This window comes from Lolium rigidum, chromosome 6 (assembly GCF_022539505.1).
Source record: "Lolium rigidum isolate FL_2022 chromosome 6, APGP_CSIRO_Lrig_0.1, whole genome shotgun sequence".
Lineage (NCBI taxonomy): Eukaryota > Viridiplantae > Streptophyta > Magnoliopsida > Poales > Poaceae > Lolium > Lolium rigidum.
The window spans coordinates 76,820,453-76,842,567 of NC_061513.1; the positions used below are offsets into that span (position 1 = coordinate 76,820,453).

The following is a 22,115-nucleotide window of genomic DNA, read 5'->3' on the forward strand; positions in this document are numbered from 1 at the left end:
TCATGCCCTCTTTATTTGTCAATTGCCCAACCTGTAATTTGTTCACCCAACATGCTATTTATCTTATGGGAGAGACACCACTAGTGAACTCGTGGACCCCGGTCCATTCTTTTACATCGAATACAATCTACCGCAATACTAGCTCTACTGTTCTCTCGCAAACAATCATCATCCACACTATACATCTAATCCTTTGTTACAGACAAGCCGGTGAGATTGACAACCTCACTGTCACGTTGGGGCAAAGTAATTTGGTTGTGTTGTGCAGGTTCCACGTTGGCGCTGGAATCCCTGGTGTTGCGCTGCACTACACTCCGCCGCCATCAACCTTCAACGTGCTTCTTGGCTCCTACTGGTTCGATAAACCTTGGTTTCTTACTGAGGGAAAACTTGCTACTATACGCATCACACCTTCCTCTTGGGGTTCCCAACGGACGCGTGCTGTACGCGTATCACGTCTCAAACGTATCTATAATTTCTTATGTTCCATGCTACTTTATTGATGATACACACATGTTTTATACCTACTTTATGTCATATTTATGCATTTTCCGGCACTAACCTACTAACGAGATGCCGAAGAGCCAGTTGATGTTTTCTGCTGTTTTGGTTTCAGAAATCCTAGTAAGGAAATATTCTCGGAATTGGACAAAATCAACGCCCGATGTCCTATTTTTCCACGAAGCTTCCAGAAGACCGAAAGGGAAACGAAGTGGGGCGACGAGGCGCCGCCACAACAGGGCGGCGCGGCCAAGGGTGGGGCCACGCGGCCCTGGCGTGTGGGGCCCTCGCGTCGCCCCCTGACCTACCCTTCCGCCTACTTAAAGCCTTCGTCGAGAATATCCCAGTACCGAGAGCCATGATACGGAAAACCTTCCAGAGACGCCGCCGCCAATCCCATCTCGGGGGATTCAGGAGATAGCCTCCGGCACCCTGCCGGAGAGGGGAATCATCTCCCGGAGGACTCTTCATCGCCATGATCGCCTCCGGAGTGATGTGTGAGTAGTTCACCCCTGGACTATGGGTCCATAGCAGTAGCTAGATGGTTGTCTTCTCCTCATTGTGCTATCATTGTTCGATCTTGTGAGCTGCCTAACATGATCAAGATCATCTATTTGTAATGCTACATGTTGCGTTTGTTGGGATCCGATGAATATGGAATATTATGTTATGTTGATTATCAATCTATCATATATGTGTTGTTTAAGATCTTGCATGCTCTTCGTTGCTAGTAGAGGCTCTGGCCAAGTCGTTACTTGTAACTCCAAGAGGGAGTATTTATGCTCGATAGTGGGTTCATGCCTCCATTAAATCTGGGGCAGTGACAGAAAGTTCTAAGGTTGTGGATGTGTTGTTGCCACTAGGGATAAAACATCAATGCTATGTCTAAGGATATTTGTGTTGATTACATTACGCACCATACTTAATGCAATTGTCTATTGTTTGCAACTTAATACTGGAAGGGGTGCGGACGCTAACCTGAAAGTGGACTTTTTAGGCATAGATGCATGCTGGATAGCGGTCTATGTACTTTGTCATAATGCCCAATTGAATTTCACAATACTCATCATAATATGTATGTGCATTGTCATGCCCTCTTTATTTGTCAATTGCCCAACTGTAATTTGTTCACCCAACATGCTATTTCTTATTGGAGAGACACCACTATTGAACTGTGGACCCCGGTCCATTCTTTTACATCGAATACAATCTACTGCAAACATTGTTCTACTGTTCTTCGCAAACATCATCATCCACACTATACATCTAATCCTTTGTTACAGCAAGCCGGTGAGATTGACAACCTCACTGTTAAGTTGGGGCAAATTATTTTGGTTGTGTTGTGCAGGTTCCACGTTGGCGCCGGAATCCCTGGTGTTGCGCCGCACTACACTCCGCCACCATCAACCTTCAACGTGCTTCTTGACTCCTACTGGTTCAATAAACCTCGGTTTCTTTCTGAGGGAAAACTCGCTGCTATACGCATCACACCTTGCTCTTGGGGTTCCCAACGGATGAGTGCTTTACCGTCACAAGCAGCGGCATCTTTGCGGATCCACTAATGCTCCACCAGATCATCTTGTAGTTGGTGATGAGTATCTTATCTCAAACTTCTTGACGCCTGAGGAGAAAAGCAACAAAGGCTGGCGGCACATCGTGATAAACATCTGCAAGAAGACCCATCGGTTCATACGGTTTAGTGTCAAACACTGGCGTTCTGGAAGCCCTCTTGTTGTTGAGGAAACCAAACTTTCTTCCCTCTAGGCACATGGTTATCTTAGGATGTTATGGTAATGCACAAGTACATGAGTGGCTTGGGTTTTAGAGATATTGAGATTTTTAATCTAGCTTTGTTAGCACTCAAGGTGGCAACGAGGGCGGGGATGACCGGGGATGACTCCACCGTTCCCGCCCTGATCCCCGCTGGTACCCATCCCAGCCAGTCCTTGCTAGCCTACCGGGGGGGAGGAATGGCCCCATCCCCGCCAACACCAGGTACCCGATGCCCGTCAGGTATCCACAGGGACCTCCACGCAGTCGCCCAAGGTCGAGCTCGACATCGACGACAAGGTGATTTAGGATGATGCCGGTGACGTGATTATGCGGTGCGACATCGGCGACGAGGTGACATGGTGTTACGCCGGTGTCGATGCGGGGCTATTTGCTTGTCCTCTGATGCCGGGGAACGCTCGATCTGATGATGGGGGCGAGCTTGTCCTTCCTTGACGAAGGAGACTAGCAGGTGGAGGTGCGGCGGCGGCCAGGTGGAGGTGCGGTGATGGCCACCGGTATGAATAGAGGGCTCGATGGAGGCGAGGGCCCGCTTCCCCTCACGCGATTTGTGGACAAGATGTGAGCGGCGGCTGGAGTGAGGGGGAAAGAGGGGTGGGTCGCGAGCGAGACACACTAGGTTTTATTATATGTATTGGAGGGTATGTTTGACTAACAGGTGGGGTCCCGGGTATCTGCCAGGTACCCGCGGGGGGAATTTGCACCCATCTCCGCCGCGCCAGCGTATCGGGTACCCGCCCCGCTAGCCCCGCGGGGGGAATTCGCCCGCCATCCCCGTCTCTTAGCGGGTACATCCCCGCGGGTACCCGTCCCCATGGGGAAAATTGCCACCTTGAGTTAGCACGTCAAGCATGGAGGTGATTGATAAATCTAGAGACATTGAGTGCTAGAGTTTTAAAGACTGCATATTATCCTGATGATGATATTACTACTGCTGAATTAGGCTCTAGACCATCGCAGGTATGGCGCTCTATCTTGGAAGGAAGAGATATACTCCTACGTGGACTGATCAGAAGGATTGGTAATGGTCAAGATACCAATATTTGGAGCCAGAATTGGATTCCAACGACGGAAATGCTTAGGCCATATGTTGCTAAATTAGCCCAACCAGCTATTAGAGTATCTGATCTGATCAATGCCTCTATGTGCAGCTGAAATGTTCAGGCTCTGAACAGCAATTTCTTGCCAATGGATGTTGTTGCTATCCGTTCTATACCTTTTAGCACAACACACCAGAATGACTTCTGGACCTGGCATCTGTTAAACAATGTGTTGTAGTTGTGTTACCGTGTAGAGTTGTACACGATGAGGTTGTTGGATATTGCCTTGTTTAGATGACTACCATGTATAGCTTTTTTAGACTACAAGGCAAATCTCAACCAAATCAATCCCCTGTAATTGTCTTGCTATATTAACACGAACACGTCCCTGCCAGAGGCATACGTTTCCACCATTCTTTCATATGGTATCAGAGCCCCTTCTTCCTAAACACATCTAGCGAAAAACCTAGCTTCACCCATGCCGACAAGTTCAACCGCACCAGATGCGGCGGCCAAGAACCCTCTCGGCCAGACGGTGCAAGAAAAAATCACGAGTAAGAACTACCTCGTGTGGAAGACCGTCGTCCTCCCTGCTGTTCGTGGTGCCCGCCTCACCGAGTACCTTGAAGGAAAGATCAAGGCGCCGTCTGAAACCCTCCAACTAGAGGAGGAAGGCGCCAATGGGAAGAAGATCTTCGTGGAAGCGGAGAATCCTACCTATGCGGCATGGATCGAGAAGGATCAAGCACTGATGGCCTATCTCGTGAATTCTCTCAGTTTCGAGGTGCTGGTGCAGGTCACCGAGTGCCAGACGTCGCACGAACTCTGGACGACGATCCAGACTATGTATGCGTCGCAGTCCCGCGCGCGGGTCATGAACCTGCGTCGTCGTCTTCAAGATCTGAAGAAGAGGGAGTTGTCTGGAGTTGTCTACTTCAACAAGCTCAAGGCGCTGACAGATGAGTTGGCGACGGCAGGAAAGCCGATGGACGAATATGATATCATTAACGCCCTCTTGAACGGCCTTGATGCGGAGTACAATCCGCTTGCCGAAGCTGTCTCGGCCAGGATCGATCAGGGTATTACTCTTGGCGAAGTCTATGCCATGTTCCTGGCAGCTGAAGCGCATATTGAGGCGCAAAACGCCGACACAGGAGGTGGCGGCTTCTCGGCCAATCTCGCCTCCAAAGGTGGGTTCGGTCGTGGCAACGGAGGTGGCTACCGTGGAGGTGGCAACAGCGGTAGCCCGCACCGCGACAACTACGGCCGTGGCAGCGGCCACAATGGTGGCTATGGCGGAGGCTACCGAGCCAATGGTGGATGCGGAGGCTACAACAGGAACGGTGGCGGTAATCGCTACAACAACAATGGTGGTGGTGGCGGCAACTATCAAGGCAACAAGCCGCGCTACACCGGACCACCATGCCAGATCTGTCACAAGCCAGGACATCCGGCTGACAAGTGCTTCAAGCGCTTCAACAAGTCCTTCGTCACCCCCGAGCAGCCGCAAGTCAATGCGGCAACCACTGAAGGTTCCTATGGGGGAGATTCCCATTGGTACATCGACACCGGTGCCAATGAGCATGTCACCGGCGAGCTAGAGAAGCTGGCCATCCGCGACCGCTACCACGGCAATGAACAAGTCCACACCGCAAGTGGTCAAGGTATGGAAATTGAACATATTGGTCATACGTCTATTAATACTTCTGATCGTCCTATTCATCTCAACAACATTCTTCATGTTCCAAATGCCCACAAAAGTCTTGCATCTGCCTCAAAACTTACCTTAGATAATCATGCCTATGTTGAAATTCATCCAACTTTCTTTTCTCTAAAGGACAAGCACACAGGGAGAATCATCCTTCAGGGTGAGAGTAGGAACGGCCTCTACCCTATGCATGGCGCCTCCACCGACTCGTCAAAACAACTCCTAAGTGCCAGTACGAGCAAACCATCCTCTACACGGTGGCATGGGCGTCTTGGGCACCCTTCGTTTTCATTTGTTGAACAAGTCATTAGGACAAATAAACTTCCTGTGTCAAATAAGCATGATGAGTCAATTTGTGATGCTTGTCAAAAAGGAAAAAGTCATCAATTGCCTTATCTTAAGTCTACAAGTGTGTCTAGTGCTCCTTTGGAGCTTATTTTCTCGGATGTTTGGGAACTGCTCCCATCTCTGTTGGTCGTTACAAATATTATGTGAGCTTTATTGATGATTTCAGCAAATTTACTTGGATCTATTTGCTTAAGAATAAGTCTGATGTTTTTCAGAAATTTCGTGACTTTCAACAACATGTTGAGAGATTGTTTGACAGAAAAATTCTTGCTGTCCAATCTGATTGGGGTGGTGAATACCAAAAATTAAGCCCCTTCTTTTCTCGTGTTGGTATAGCTGATCATGTGTCATGTCCCTATGCTCATCAGCAAAATGGTTCCGCGGAACGAAAACATAGACACATTGTTGAAGTTGGCCTTTGTTTGCTAGCTCATGCTTCCATGCCTCTCAAATATTGGAACGAAGCTTTCCTTACGGCGGTTTACCTCATCAATCGCCTTCCTAGCAAAGTTATCCACAATCTATCCCCTACTGAAAAATTGTTCAAAGAACCACCAAATTATTCCTTTCTTCGAGTCTTTGGTTGTGCGGTTTGGCCAAACCTTCGTCCTGTCCTTACAACCAACGAAAATTGCAATTCCGATCCAAACAATGTGTATTCTTAGGCTACAGTGGTCTACACAAAGGTTACAAGTGCTTAGACATTTCTACAGGCAGAGTCTATATATCACGTGATGTTACTTTTGATGAAACTGTCTTCCCGTTTTCCACACTTAATCCAAATGCGGGTGCGCAACTTCGTGCTGAACTCCTTCTCCTGCCTTCGGTTTTGCTAAATCCCTCTATTCTGGATCAGGAGATTAATATTCGTCATGATCATATGTCAGTTTCCACTAATTTTTCTGATGAAAACAGCTCCCAGGAGTTTTCTGTTGGTAATCATGCAGGTGGCGATCCCGAAACAGATTCGTCTGCGTCAGGCACTGGGGAATCCACCCCGGGATCAGTGTCTGCAGCATCCCACAACCGCGCGTCGTCTTCCGGGCAGCCCTCTCCGAGTCCGCCGCGTGGCAATGGTCCCGCACCCACCGAGTCGTCCTCCGGGCAGACGTCGCCATCCTCGCCACGTGGACCAAGTTCGTCCACACGCTCCTCTGCGTCACGCACGGACGCGGCACCTGCCTCTCCGTCGACAGCATCGACAACACCTGCTGGCTCTGCTTCCGAGGCGCCAGTGTCCGGATCTTCTGCTGCGTCTGCACAGCCCGGATCCTCTACATCAGCTACCTCTGCTGATCAAGCTGCACCCGCTCCGCCTCGAATTCAAACCAGATCTCAAAGCGGTATTTTTTGTCCAAAGAAATTTACTGATTGTCACATCCGATGGTGTAATTTATGCAGCACCGGTGAACCTGAACATTTGGAAGAAGCACTTGGCCATGATCGCTGGCGTGGCGCTATGGATGAAGAAATTTCGGCCTTAAAAGCAAATCATACCTGGCATCTTGTTCCAAGACCACAAGGCATCAATGTAATTGACTGCAAGTGGGTATACAAGATCAAGAGACGATCTGATGGTACAGTTGATCGATACAAAGCCCGCCTTGTTGCCAAAGGGTTCAAGCAACGGTATGGCATTGATTATGAGGACACTTTTAGTCCAGTTGTTAAACCTGCCACCATTCGCTTAATTTTGTCTTTAGCTGTCTCTCAAAACTGGGAGATGCGTCAGCTAGATGTGAAGAATGCGTTCCTTCATGGCGTTCTGAAAGAAGAGGTATACATGAAACAACCTCCTGGGTATGAGAATTCTCACGCACCCCATTTAGTGTGCAAATTGGATAAAGCTATCTATGGTCTGAAACAAGCTCCTCGTGCATGGTACTCTCGTTTGTCGTCCAAGCTTCACACTATTGGTTTTATTCCATCCAAAGCTGACACCTCTTTATTTTTCTATCGGAAACATGGTATTACCATTTTTATGCTCATCTATGTTGATGATATCATAATCACCAGCTCCTCCAAGGAGGCAGTCACGGCTGTCTTAGCAGATTTGCGCATGGATTTTGCGCTCAAAGACTTGGGATCTCTCCCCTATTTCCTTGGTATTGAAGTTCACAAGATAGCAAATGGTATCTCTTTATCCCAAGCCAAGTATATTTCGGATGTTTTGAAGCGTGTTGGTATGGGGGAGTGTAAGGCTGTTACCACCCCTCTTTCTACATCCGAAAAATTGTCTGTTTCTGAAGGAGAGCCTCTCAATGCTTTGGATGCCACTTGGTACAGAAGTGTCGTTGGAGCACTTCAGTATGTTACCTTGACTAGACCTGATATCTCCTTATCTGTTAATAAAATGTGTCAATTCTTGCATGCACCTACAACTCTGCATTGGGCGGCTGTGAAGCGAATTCTTCGATATTTGAAGTTTACTATATCTCTTGGGTTGAAGCTTGTCAAATCTGAGTCTGTGCTAGTGAGCGCCTTTTCTGATGCAGATTGGCAGTATGTCCAGATGATAGAAGGTCTACAGGTGGATTTGCAGTGTTTCTTGGCTGTAATCTCATTTCATGGAGTGCACGTAAACAGGCCACCGTATCAAGGTTAAGTACCGAGGCTGAGTATAAAGCTTTAGCGGATGCTACAGCTGAAGTAATGTGGATTCAAACTCTGTTGACAGAACTCGGTGTGAGACATCCTAAGGCAGCATCCTTGTGGTGTGATAACCTTGGTGCCACATATTTGTCAGCTAATCCAGTGTTTCATGCCAGGACTAAACATATTGAGGTGGACTATCATTTTGTTCGTGAAAGAGTTGCTAACAGGCGACTAAATATCAGGTTTATACCCACAGGTGATCAAGTAGCTGATGGGTTTACAAAGCCGTTGTCTGTACGGCAGCTGCGAGCTTTCTGTCACAATCTCAACTTAGATAAGTTGTGATTGAGGGGTGTGTTAAACAATGTGTTGTAGTTGTGTTACCGTGTAGAGTTGTACACGATGAGGTTGTTGGATATTGCCTTGTTTAGATAACTACCATGTATAGCTTTCTTAGACTACAAGGCAAATCTCAACCAAATCAATCCCCTGTAATTGTCTTGCTATATTAACACGAACACGTCCCTGCCAGAGGCATACGTTTCCACCATTCTTTCATAGCATCATGAAAAGTCAGGGGTGTTCTTTGTTAGATCAGCCTACCGAATGATCATAGTTACAAAGAAAGCAAGAGAGGACTGGTTAGAGGGAAGAGAAAGCTCCAGTACTGCTATACATGAGCGTGCTTGGACAATATTATGGAAAACTAAGGTTCCCTCGAAGGTTAAGGTGTTCGCTTGGCGCCTTGCTAACCACTTTTTGCCTACTGGGGAGGTTTTGGAGCATAGACATATGAGCTAACACGAGAGTGTGTGCTTTGTGCCATGCGGCAGACGATACTTGGAGGAATTCGTTACTTGATTGCACGATGGCTAGGTGTGTTTGGGTCTTAACTGAAGAACAGAACATGTGTCTGTCAACTCATGTACAAATGCGAGGGAATGGATCTTTCACCTAATGGAGACTGTAAGTCATGAGGAGTTCATCACTGTTTTGATTACTCTATGGGCGATCTGGACTGCTCGACGAAAGGCTATTCATGAGTTGATATTTCGAAGTCCTGTCATGGTTCTTGGTTTTGTGAGAAATTATATCTCAGAACTGGGTATTGTTAATGCAAAGCAACAGAATGTGACTTGCGGTCACAATAATTCTCCCTCTCCAAGGTGGATTTCCCCGCCAGAATCTATGAAAATTAATGTTGATGGAGGTGCTGCAAAGACACAGAATAAAGGTGCAGCAGCTGCAGTTTGCAGAGATGCAGATGGTAGATATATGGGCTCTTCAGTTCTGGTTGTGGAAGGAATCACGGATCCTGCAACACTGGAAGCGATGGCATGTAATGAAGCATTAGCACTTGCAGCGATATTAATCAGAGCCGCCTCAGGATTGGCTCTGATGCTAAGGATGTGATTCAGAACATCAATGAAGGAAGTTTGTGTCATTATAGTTCTATCCTTAAAGAAATAGATAGTAGAAAGAGAGTTTTTCCTTTAGTTACTTTTGTTTTTGAAGGCAGAGAGAGAACAACCAGGACGCTCATAACCTGGTTCGCAATGCCCTGTCTCTCTCGCATGGCCGACATGTTTGGCCCGTTGAGCCATGAATCGACTCCAATGTACCTGTAATGATTGTTGAATAAAGGCCATGTGTTACTTCTAAAAAAAACATACATAGGATCCCAATTTTAAAAAAAATGTAAAAAAACTACAGAGGATCCCAAAAGAAAAAACATATGCAGGAAATCATATTTTATGACTGTTCCACTGAAGTATACTGTATGTTTCATGTGAATTATACTGTATGTTTCATCTGCGGCACCTTCTTCGTCATTCCATGAAAAAATTGATTGTGGGAATGCACCCTCCCAGGCTCCGAGTCATCCACGGTAGAATGAAAAATCAGTTATATGAAGTGCAGAAGCTTCTTCTCTAGTTCAGATGCCGCCGACCGATACTAGGATATCCATTTTGGCTCATAAACGTAGATGTACCCATTGCTCCAAAAAATATTTTATTATGAAGATTTTATTTTTATTTTTTAGGTACATCCGAACATTCAATATTCACACACAAAGTCTCACCAAAAAAATGATTTTTTATGTGACTTGTGCAAAAAATTCCAAATTAGCTTATCATGGGATTTTTTTTTATCTTTTTTACACAGCTCACAAAAACTTATTTTTCCCCCACAAAATTTTGAGTGCGAACATAGCATGCTTGAATATATATCCAGAATTTTATTTTATAATTTTATATTTTAAAAATACATTTAAATTGTATTTTTCATAATAGGAGCATTTGGACCTAGGAGTTAAAGCACCATGTCCCTCGTACTGTCATTTTTAGACGGGACACAGCTAGTCATAGATAAATCTACAATCTAGAGTTCATCTGATGAACACACTTTCGAAGGTTCAAACGACAAATGTACGCACTTCATAACTGACAAATTCATGCTTTCGTCAGGGAAAATAGATGCCGAAGTGACTGACTATTTCATTCATCTCTCCAAATGTGATCACAATGTTGTTGGATCCACTGCCAAAATTGGAATGCGGCGGAAATCCGGACTTGGCAAACAGAAAACAATGCAGATTGCATGGATCATTTTTCCTTTTGTCAAGCAATCACAGGCTCGCAGCCAAATTAGCGGTCAAGCCGACACGGCTTTACACCTTTTGTCTGAAGATTTTGGATAATACAAAGGCCTTTTTACTGTCTTCATGTCCATCAGAGCAAACTGACTGAATTTTTATAAAACCAAACGTCCAGTTCACTAATAATTCGGTGATCTGCATGACGTGACTGTTGCACACAATCTAGTGTTAATTACTCCACGTTTACTTTTGTTCAGCCTTTCCTTGCAGCTACCATAAATCACATACGTCTATGTCGCGAATCACACTTTTCTCAAGATAATGTTTCATGTTGGAAATATTGTATTAGAACGTACACTTGTTTGTGCATCTGTTGACTGCAATATCTTTGTTGCTGGATTGTTGAATTATGAGGCTTATATATATTTACTAACATGAACCTGCACGTTCTAAAAATGGCTCCCGTATATAAAGTCTCGGACCCGAGAGGCCGTAGGATCTATGAATCCTAACTGGACTACAAACCTTGTAAAATTCATATTGGAACCAAATAAGAAGGTCCTCAAGTGAATTGGAATAGGAAAAGGAAAGCTCCTCCCTCCCACTTCCAACCCGAGTGGAGGGAGGACTTTTCCTCTTCCACTCGGCCACAGCGGCCAGCTGTCCCACTCAGCGCATGGATTTACCGTATTTTCCTTTTGTCTGCGAAAGTAGGCTCTAGGTCTGTTGTGCTGTTGGCAACTTAGGCGCGTTCGGTTAATATGGTTAATTCGGTTCGATTTATTCGGTTATACGGTAAATACGGTTTCAATACTTCGGTTAATACGGTTACGTATAAAAATACGATTCGGTTTCGGTAATAACCATTAAATTTCGGTTCGGTTTCGGTAATAACCAAACTAACCAAAGTTGACGCGAACTTTAGATTGAAAAGTAACTTTTCTGGCCATATATTTTATTTTCTGTATTTTTTGTATGATTGTACTAAAGATTTTGCAAGAGAGCAAAACAAAAAAGAAAGAAATTCGAACAGCCAGCGTGAACGTGTGGCCGCACCAAGGTTGTTGCAGCCGCAGTCGCCAATCAGGAGACGAACAGACGCATGTGAACGACCAATTCACGAATCAGTTTCGTGCCTTTCTGAACGGAACGATCAAACTATCCTCATGATTCTTCAGTTCATTCGAAAGTAGGCTCTAGGTCTGTTGTGCTGTTGGCAACTTAGGCCGAAGGAGTACGTTGAGCTAGAATTTTAGCCTGGGCATGCACCACGCTGATCACGAAATTACGCCTAATCATGTGAGATTTGCACGCCTGCCGAACGAGTCCGAGCCCAGGCAGCTGCCCGGGCATGCCGGGCTGAAGCTCCACCCATGGAAGGACATGACCACCACAGAGAACCAGCTTACGTGTAAACTTTACAGTTTAAGTGCTATATTAAGGCTACGCGCGAAGCTGGGCTGGCCAGATTTTATGTTGCGCTTTGTGTTCGGTTTTTTCGGTTTAACCACGGTTTTTCGGTTAAAAACTGAATTAACCTAAGTTCTTTCGGTTTGATGTTTTACTAACTGAAACCTAACCATAAAACCATAAAAACTGAAAATTAATTTCGGTTCGGTTTTTTTCGGTTCGGTTTTCGGTTTCAGTTCGGTTATGCACAGCCGGAGCTAGGTGAGTTCCCCCCTCCGGAACTTTCCGGTACAACCTAAAATCCGGAACTTTCCAGAACCATTCCAATACTTCCTATATATGTTTCTATAGGTTTGTTGCCCTTCCAAATCCATCCGTGATATCCTCGAATCCATTCGGGAAACCGAAAAACATTTCACTTGATATCTCTTTATCCCTAGTAGCGTCGAACCTTAAGTGTGTGACCCTACGGGTTCGCGATTATGCGGACATGACTATGTCTATAGCCAATGGTTAATAGAGAGATCTCGAGATCCATATTAACCCCCACATATTCAACGATGATCTTATCGAGTGAACCACTTATGTTATTCATATATAATTCCCATGTCATGCGATATCTTAGTTACTCGAGATTCGATTGTTGGTACCTTCATACCTTATTCTTATCTTGTTATCGGTAAGTACTCTTTTCTCGTAGTAATAGCGCACCCTCATGTGACATAGTCACGAGTTTGCAAGCGATTGGTGCGTATTACCAAGAGGGCCCAAAGAATATCTTTCCATTACTTGGATGGACAAATCCCACTCTTGATAACATACACCTACGAAGTTACGTTTACAACAAGCTATGCATTCTTTCAATACCCGGAAGTTGTATAATCTCATGGTCAAAGAAATTATAGATGACAATGGAAAAGCTTCGCAATTAGAACTACGTAACACGATCAATTGCTACTCTTTGATTAGGTCAAGTCCATCATATTATTCTCCTTAATAATATGACATCGCTAAAAAGTGACACTATTATGTCCATGGCTATGAAAAATAATAACCAATACTTATTTCACGAACTAGTATAGAGGCATACTAGGTACACATTGTATTCATATTCCACACATGTATTATGTTTCTGGATAATACAATAAGCATGGTATATAAACATTATCATGAACATGGATTGGTGATAATAAATATTCCTTTATTATTGCCTCTAGGGCATAAAAAAACCCTTGAGTTAGGCACCCATAACATGCAGTTTTGTGAGATTCCAAGAGTTAGAAACCCTAGCCATCACCGTCGCAAGTTGTGCGAACAAATCTAGGAATCTACCGCTCGATCTGCCATGAACATGTTGATACCGGTAGAGGCGGTGCAAGTGTTACACTTTAGATGAAAGAGTTCGTGGGATCCACAAGGAGCTTTTTTTAGGGATCGGACAATTCAGACCGGACTGCCTAACATGCCACACCGAATTACGCACTTGCATCTAGTGGTAAACTCGCGATCTAATCCCTAAGCATAGATTTTTGTGATACGAGGTGGAAAATTTTATTATGCATGCTTGCACCACCGTGTATCCCAATATTAAGGAAACAATAAAATGGAATTCCACAAAGGATGATACTCAATGTTTGGATTTAACATACATGGTTCAACTCATCGGTCTCAAAAAGTTTTCATGTGATCCATCGTCTGGAAATCATGGTGTCAATTAGTAGTTCTGAAGCTTTTGGAGGTACATACCTTAAGGACATGGACAAGGTGAGTAAATGAACTAGTACTTGAGTCTCCTTAGACCGGAACCTAGCCGATCTAATGAAACACTTTTAGGGTATAAGGATGGACACGCAAATTAGGGATCCAATTGTAAGTATTTCGAATATATCATATTGTATCGTAGATAGATTGAATAATTGGAGCCGAAGATGGTGCATCTAGATAAAGATGCCGGAGACCCTTGCTTAAGACGACTCATTTTGATAGACTAAAACCCTAGCCAGCTCGCCATTATCAAGATTCAAGATCATTCGTTGTGGATCCATTTAGCTTTTGTATTTTATAACCCATGTACATACACACATATAAACATGGGTACGACTAGTACCGAACCTTGGTAGCCCAAACCTAGGCAAACCACAATTTTATCGTTGCCTCTAACTCGGTTGATTTCGGCTTATACCACACATCTCTTTTGTCCCCATAAACTTTATCCACACCATGAAGATCAACGGTAAGTCTGAATCATCGACACATGGGCACTTCCGAAGTGGAAGTTCTTACATATTTGCAGTTGGGAACTATGTGGTCTTTGTTAGATTTGCAAGTAGGAGTCGGATTTAGTGGTTCGCCACTTCACTATCTTCTAATTATTCAAACTACAATTAAATCTTGGCTTAGCTTTATTGATCTCTATTTCGACACTTGTGGTAACACTTGCTTGGTCATGAGTTAGTGTGCTGCACCGACACACAATACAAACATTCACGGGAGGCATTTATATAGTTATATATTTAGCCATGCTAGTTTGCGACAATCAGAATGCAACGGTTTTCCTTCATATATACCTCGACCCTTAACCCTTTCAAATGATCATTGTAGTTTGAATCGGCGAAGAATTGTCCGTGCTGGTGCAGAGCATTTAGAGTTCCGTAATACTGGGGAGAGAAGCCTATTGTGGCCACTGTGTTTTGTTTTTCTAGCATGTTTTGGCTGATTTTTTGCTTACGTCCTTTAACTATGCCTTCGCCTTTTTATCCTCTAGTTATATATTTGTGACGCACATAAAAGTAACGTTTTTGTTTGCTTAAAATAATATAGATATGCCAGGATATGACGGCTCGAACGAGCGAGTAAAAACACGCACACGGACTATCGAGTTTAGCTGCGCACATTTTCTCCTGGTCAAGCTAGCGCACTAACATACATTTCCACCTGAAAGCTTTACTTGAGCGATCAATGTCACTTTTCCTGCTTACCAGAGCACTCACACCAAGTGAAGGCTGGAGACGAGGAATTATATAGTCAGTAGTGTGACCTGGGTTGCGGTCCAGGGGCGCCACAAAGTTGGACTTGGTCGAAAAAGGTTCATACGACGATTAACCCACGCCAGGGTGCTTTGGAAATGTGGGCAAGGAAAGCATATACTAGACCCTGATAAAGCCAGTTTGTGCCATAATTATCTCCAGGTGGTGCGTACACTTCGTCGATCTAGCTAATCTACCTAGGCCGTGACCCATGTCGAGGCTAGCTAAGCTTTGTGTTTGTGCTCGTGTCCGGTGACGCCGATCGGGCGCCAGGTGATAGCTGCGCGTGCGTCGTCGTCATCCGTCGTTTTCGCAGTTTGACTTCGCCTGAGTTTGTCTCCGGAGAGAATGTTGAAATTCTAGGTCGCTACTGCAATGTAACGCGTGCATGCACTTAAGGAGAGAGGACCATTTTGCACTACATGCTCTCGATGCTCCACGTATAGATGCATGTATTCCTAGCTAACTACCTTGACCCCTATACCAAATTCTAACCAACTAGTAGTCAAGACTTCTCTACAGTCTACATTCGTCTCAAACAAGGACTCTCTACCTTTCCTTTTTAATCTGCATTTTTGCAGTGCATCCTCTATGCTTTAGTATATACTTTCTTCGTTTCTTTTTAATTGACTCTAATTTAGCACAACTTCATACTAAGTTAGAGATAATTAAAAGGGAACGGAGGAAGTATATATATGTTTGTATTCTTAGCATCAGGTCCTTCCTCTCCCTCACGTCGTCCTAGTAACCCCCCAGCCATCGGCTTCCTTGCCCCTCTCCCGTCCTCACCCACCACATAGCCTTCTCTGGTGGATATCGGCAAGATTGGCCCGACGGTTTTCTCCTAGGGTTCCACGGTGTTGCTGTGTCTTGCTCCCTTGGGGCAGCGTGTGCGGTGTCTGCCAAGGCAGGCTCTGCGACAGCCGGTTGTTCTAGTAGCACCCCCCAGGCAACTCGACGGGATATGATCCTTCGATGGCGCCTTGGGCCTGGGCTTGGCTCCACCGCGGGGCGGCTCGCGGGAGGTGTGAAGACGGTCTAGATCTTTGTGGGCATGTAGGATTGCCGGTGGCTCTAGCGATGATCACTGGAGCCTACAACGGCAACGCCCGCGGGCCTCGTACCCTTGTTGAAGGCGTCGATGACGCAGTTTGAGCTACCGCCCATATTGCTCCATGGGAAACCCTAGATCCGGTATCCAGGTCGGACGTAGGCAGCGCTTAGCGTCGTTTTCCATCTTGAGGGCAATGGTTGGGAGTTGAGCCTGAGTTCTGAGACCTGTAGTAGATGGTGGTGTTCGAGAAGGTGAGTGGCGTGCCATCTATCACGTCATCAACGATGTGTCTCGGCGGCATGGTGCAGTGGGGTCTCGGATGTCTGCCCTGAAGATGGACCAATGGTTGATGGAGGTGACCTGAAGGGAGTGAATGAGGTGCTTGCCGAGGGTCTGCTAGACCGGATGAATGCCCCTGTTTCAGCCGCAGGGTCTCGGTGATGCCCCCAATATTTAGCAGGTGGGGTGTTGTTTTTGTTCTTAGGGCACAAGGCCATGATGACATGTTCTTCACCCATTGACAGGTTTGTAGGTGTTGAGTGGTGGTTTTGTGTTTTGTGATGTATGTTTTTGAAAAGTCTTTGTTGAACAAAATCTAAATAAAGGCCGTATGCGCCTCTTCGATGTAGAGGCCGGAGATCTCATCCTCCATTTCGAAAAAAAATGTGTGCATCCTAACTAACTAGCTAGCTTGACTACTGTACCGCACTATTGGTATAAAAAAGAAGCTTGACTATTGTATTACCTACTGTTAGCCAAGAAGTGTCTAACATTTTATTTTGATCTGCATGGCTCCATAAGTTTCATGTAGCAATTTGTTAGCAGGGTACTTTAATTATAAGGGCGCTAACAATGGCATAAAACCAAATATAGTGCACACACAGGATTCTTCTATGCCTTGGAAGTGTGAAAGAAGAGAGAATGATGTCTTCCTTTGGTTAAGGGATATTCTTTCTTCTCCGTTATACTTGATCTCATCTCTTTGTCATATGCTGACTATTAATTTAATCACCACAAAATTGTGCATTTGTCCAAGAATTAAATATACTTGAGATGCATTCTTTTCCTGAGATATCCTAATGCGTTAAGAAACTTGCAACCCATAAGTGGATAATATAGAGACCCCATTTAGGGCCTCTTTGGATAGTAGGATTGCAAAACACATGAATAAAAAGATACAAGAATCCCACAGGTTAGCATACAAAACAAATGACTATGAAACACAGGAAAACTATACAGGAAAAATGCCTCAAGTGTACGCATTTGAGTCTATTAAAGAGGTTGAAGTGGATGTTCAAATTCCTATAGAACTGACGCATAGGAATCCAATTCATAGTAAGGGCCTCTTTGATTCAAAGGATTTGTACAGAAAATTTGTAGAATTAAATCCTATAAAAAAAATCTATGATGGTTATTTAATATATAGGATTAATTCTCGTAAGATTTTTTTCCTAAGAAATCATTTGCACTCGATTTCATAGAAAATCTAACATCCACTCATATCACTTTTTTCCCCGTGTTAGGGCAAAAAAGGGTTGGTTTATATGAATCCATGTAGGATTAATTGATGTGGGGGACATTGCAATCCTATATTTTTCATATTCCTACATTTTTTATATCCTACAAATAAAAGAGGTCCTAATTTGGGTAGCAAACCCTTTGACCCAAAGGCAATCCATGAGGGAAAACATCCTAATGATTTGAAGCATACATTACAAAGATGCAGAAATTAATTGAAACCACTCGAAGTAGAAATTTATAAAAAAAAACAATATGGTGGAATGTCGAATCTGTATTTGGTTAAAAAGTGCAAAAAATGAATCGATTGATGTTGAAATTTATGATTTTTTGTTCCTTTTAAAGAAATTACTCGGCCCGTCCCGGTTTATTGGGCCTGCGTGCATCACTAGATCGTCAATTTGACTAACATAATATAAATTATATAGCACAAAAAATATATCAATAGAATGTAGTACATCTAAACTTTCTAATGATAGATATTTTGTAATATATACTTTGTATAATGTTGGCCAAATTTGTAACCTAAGAATACGCTCATGACCTCTAAACCAGGATGGGGAAGTATACCATATGTGTAGAACTATAAAAATAACATCATTTCTATTGAAACATGCTTTATTTGTTCAGAAATGGAAGGCCACACCTATTTTGACCAGCTTAGTTCAAGATTTGACCAATAGTTAATTGTCTAATAATGTGCAAAAGCTGATACTCCCATTAGATTCATAGATTCAAGGTTAGCACTTCTTATAGTTATGAATTTATTAGTATTAAATATTGACAAACAAAATAAATAGAAAATGACACGGTAGGGGGCCTTTCCCTACTCTATTTGTTTCAAAAAAAGACAAACAAAATAAATAAATGGTCAGAGCTAGAACCTGGACAATTTAAAAATATATATCTGAACGAAAGGAGTAATTTTACAATAGTTTATTAGTATAATGCGACATAAAAACATGATTCAAACCAAAAACTTAATTGCTAGACTCTGTGGCATAAAAGTAGCCAATCAGAGTATATGTATTGTGATCTCAAAAAAAAAAAAGTATATGTATTGCAACATGTTAATCATCCCTTCAGAATTTGATCTTTCTCATATAGTAAGTGAAATGCTAGACATAAATAGTACTAGGCCCCCATATTTACCGGTTTAGTTAGCCTGTGAAGCTGGTAAATTTTCTCCACTACAAAGCGCTGCATTGACAGCCTACTCCGGCGGAAGGGAAGAAAATTCAGCTACTTCACAGCTCTTAGCAACCGATCGGGGGCCTCCTTATTGCTCTATTGATCACTTTGTTCCTCTTGAATCTTCTTGGATCTTTATGCACGCATGCAGTGCATGAATGCATGCAGATGTCAGCCTGCATATGTTCTATCAGTGCCGATCGAGCGATCTCACCGTTGGAAGCTTATGACGCGGTCCTGGGTGGCGGCGCCGCCGCCACCGTCGACGACGACGGGGAAGTGTTGGCCGCCGAAGGATCGGACGTGGTCATTGAGGGAGCGCTTGTGCTTGAAGTCGGAGCCGCAGGCGCAGAACCAGCGCTTGCCGCAGTTCTTCTCGTGCGTGCGCCAGTCGCCCTTGACGGCGAAGGGCTTGGCGCAGCGGCGGCAGCGGAAAGGCCTGGCGCCGTGCTTCCGCTTGTAGTGCGTCTGCAGGGTGCGGAAGTCCTTGAGCGGCCGCGCCCGCGGGTGCGCCACGTTGTTCCGGCAGCCGGCGGCGCAGCAGTAGCACGGCAGCTTCAGCAGCGCCAGCGTCTGCGTCCCCTTGAGCGACTCCGGGCCCTTACGGTACTCGCGCCCGTGCCCCCACATGTGCATCTGCATCCATCATCAACGCATGGCATGCATGCGCACAATGGATTAATACTAATTGATAACAAAGTACTTACTTGTATCTTTCATGATCACTAGTGTTAATCTTCCTTGTTGTAATGATTGTTAGCATGAAATGCACTCAAAGAGATCCAGAATGTCAAGCTCTCGTGGCTCCACACGGCCGTATATATACATGTGTCGGTTTCATATCGAGATTGTTCTTTATGGAAAGATACTACCCAGCCGGACGGATCATGTGGTCCATATATTTGCCTTCTTTTCGGAACAAATTGACACACATAACATGTTAGCTTTGGAACTCCTAAATGAGTTCGGAGTTCCGGTCCCATGGTGGGCCAAACACCTGCAATGCCTTTGTGAAAGTGGCTGGCCGGTGTGAGATAGGTCGAGCTCAACTTCGACGGATATTTCGATTCCAGGTAGCAGATCAATGGCATCGATCTACTGGCGGTGTAGGTGTAGCATGGCGGCGGCCTGGTTCTATTCATACTACCTTTGTTTGTATGAATAATGTACACGCATGTATTATATTGAGACGAATTTTTACGGAAAGATTTGAGCAACATCTCATTTATATGATACTCCCTCAATACATCTGAATTTAGATAAATCTGCGATATCCTTGTCGTACAGGAGGTAGTACATAATTGATTAATTGGTATGGTCTGATTTGTATTGAAGAACAATATGTAATGATACCAATTCTATATCAAAATTATTCAGAGGGTGATCTTGCAGGGGCTTTGACCTAGTTGTACCAGAGAAACCTCGGATCTCGTGATTGACGATGAGGGGAGGAGGTTTAAGTTCGTTGATGTTCGAAATGAATTTTTTCCTTAATTGGTTAAGATTTGGACAGGCAGCGGACTGAATTGAGGATGCACGACGCATTAAATTGGCGAACTTAGCCTCTCAATTTTTTTTTGGTGAACTTAGAATTTTTATTTTTGCGAAATCAGTGGGCGATCTTAGATGATCTCGGTTATGTGAACTTAATTGTTTTGGTACCAAGTAATTGAATCGCCAAAAAATAATCAATAATCATGGCATAAGAGAAGTAACAATTAGTAGTATTAACCAAGAGATATACTGATCATACTACATAAGAGCATGCATGCAAATAAACACCATTTACCTGCATGTTGTTGTATCTGTTGAAGTTCTTGTTACAGACATGGCACACAAACTGCACCGGGCCGACGAGGATCTGCGCGGGCGTCGGGATCCAATACTGGCTGCTCATCGCCACGCTGCTCTCTGCCCCGGCAACTCCGAATTCACCCATGTCAAGGATGCTGTTTGACCCTTCCACCGAAACCACCGCCTCGCCGTGCTCCTCTTTCTCCACCTTGCAACTGCCATGTGCAGGCTTCCACTCATCCATCTCCCCCTCATCCTCCTCGTCTTCAGCGTCATCGTCGTCTTCAGCGTCTACCTTCTCCTCGTCTTCCATGGCGTCATCATCGCAAGATCCACCAACCGGCAAGCCTATGTTCAGATCCACGCCGGGGCCCAGCACCCCGGCCGCAGTGCTAATGATCTCTTCCTTGACCGCATGGTGCTCATGATCGCCACCAGCGCCCCTCTTCCCCTCCTCCAGCATACGGAGCAGCGGCAGACATGTCATGCTGTTCCCATATTCCTCAGGGAATTCTTGGTGCCTCGAGGAGGACGAGGAGAAGGTTGAGCACGACGGCGACGAGGAAGAGGACGACGCGGGCGGCTTGAGCCACTGGACGAAAGGCGAGGCGACAGCAAGCTCGCCTTCCATGGCGCTGCAGGTCCGCAGCCCCATCTCGATATTGTAGCTGTATATAAACTACGACTCCCGCTTTGGGGTGGGGGAGATGCAGCTTATATATAAGCTCTTGATCTCGGGTTTGGTGAGTCGTGGGGGGAAGATAGAACAGGTGAGGAAGAATGAGGAGAATGGCAGCCTAATGTCAAGGTGTGCATGCGTCACGAACGATCTTGGAGAAAAGGAGATGACGCCGTTTATATATACACGCTAATGGAGCCTTGTCTAGCTCCTCGCCTTTATGTTTGTGTGTGCTGCACTGCTGGGTCTTGAAACTCTCGCAGGCTTTCACACACGATCGAGCTATAGAGGTAGGCCAGGCAGATCGAGATGGGCCGCGAGGGAGGGCTGCTGCGTATGCATGCGCTAGCGCCGGTGTAGAGGGGAGTACGTGGGGATGAGTTTGGAGCCTTGGATGGTCACTGGCGCCGTGCGTTACACAGTGCTAGCGGCACGCGCGGCGGGGCCGTGACTGAGTGGCGATCGTGCTAGGAGTGCGCGCGCGGGGTCCGGGGTCAAGTGCAGTACACAGTGAAGAGAAACAGGGAACGGGATGGACTGTGTTGTGTTCTCACCTACATGTACGGCGGCCTAGCCTCCTGTTTAGGGTTTGTTTGGGACTTTTCATACGCCTCTCTTGACCTTAGAAACAAAACTATTTGTGCGTGGGCGCCTCCAAAAGAGAAGCCATAGCGTAGATGATAGAGTATACTCCGTATTATAGAGAGTGACTAATTCTCACTACCATGATGTCATTAAACTAGCACGAATCACCAAGCAGTCTAACAATTCGCGCATTTCTCTCGTTTGTAAATTATGTTGCAACTCATAACTAGCACAAATTAGAGGAGATTTATTTCCCCACAAGCGTAACTAGAGACT

General features: G+C 44.9%; 1 protein-coding gene across 1 annotated transcript; it reads right to left on the reverse strand.

Moving 5' to 3' along the window:
- Positions 1-18,991: 18,991 nt before the first annotated feature.
- On the reverse strand, positions 18,992-21,230 carry LOC124662823 (protein TRANSPARENT TESTA 1-like). The gene is made up of 2 exons (XM_047200615.1): positions 20,571-21,230; positions 18,992-19,417 (listed from the first exon to the last, which is right to left on the reverse strand). Exons 1-2 carry the CDS (start codon positions 21,228-21,230, stop codon positions 18,992-18,994), a joined length of 1,086 nt encoding a protein of 361 aa, XP_047056571.1.
- Positions 21,231-22,115: the final 885 nt, after the last annotated feature.

Excerpts from the sequence above, each read along its gene's own strand:
- LOC124662823 (XM_047200615.1), bottom strand. The coding sequence starts at position 21,230 with ATGGGGCTGCGGACCTGCAGCGCCATGGAAGGCGAGCTTGCTGTCGCC. Across the intron at positions 19,418-20,570 it reads ACAGATACAACAACATGCAG|ATGCACATGTGGGGGCACGG; the intron begins GTAAATGGTGTT and ends TGATGGATGCAG.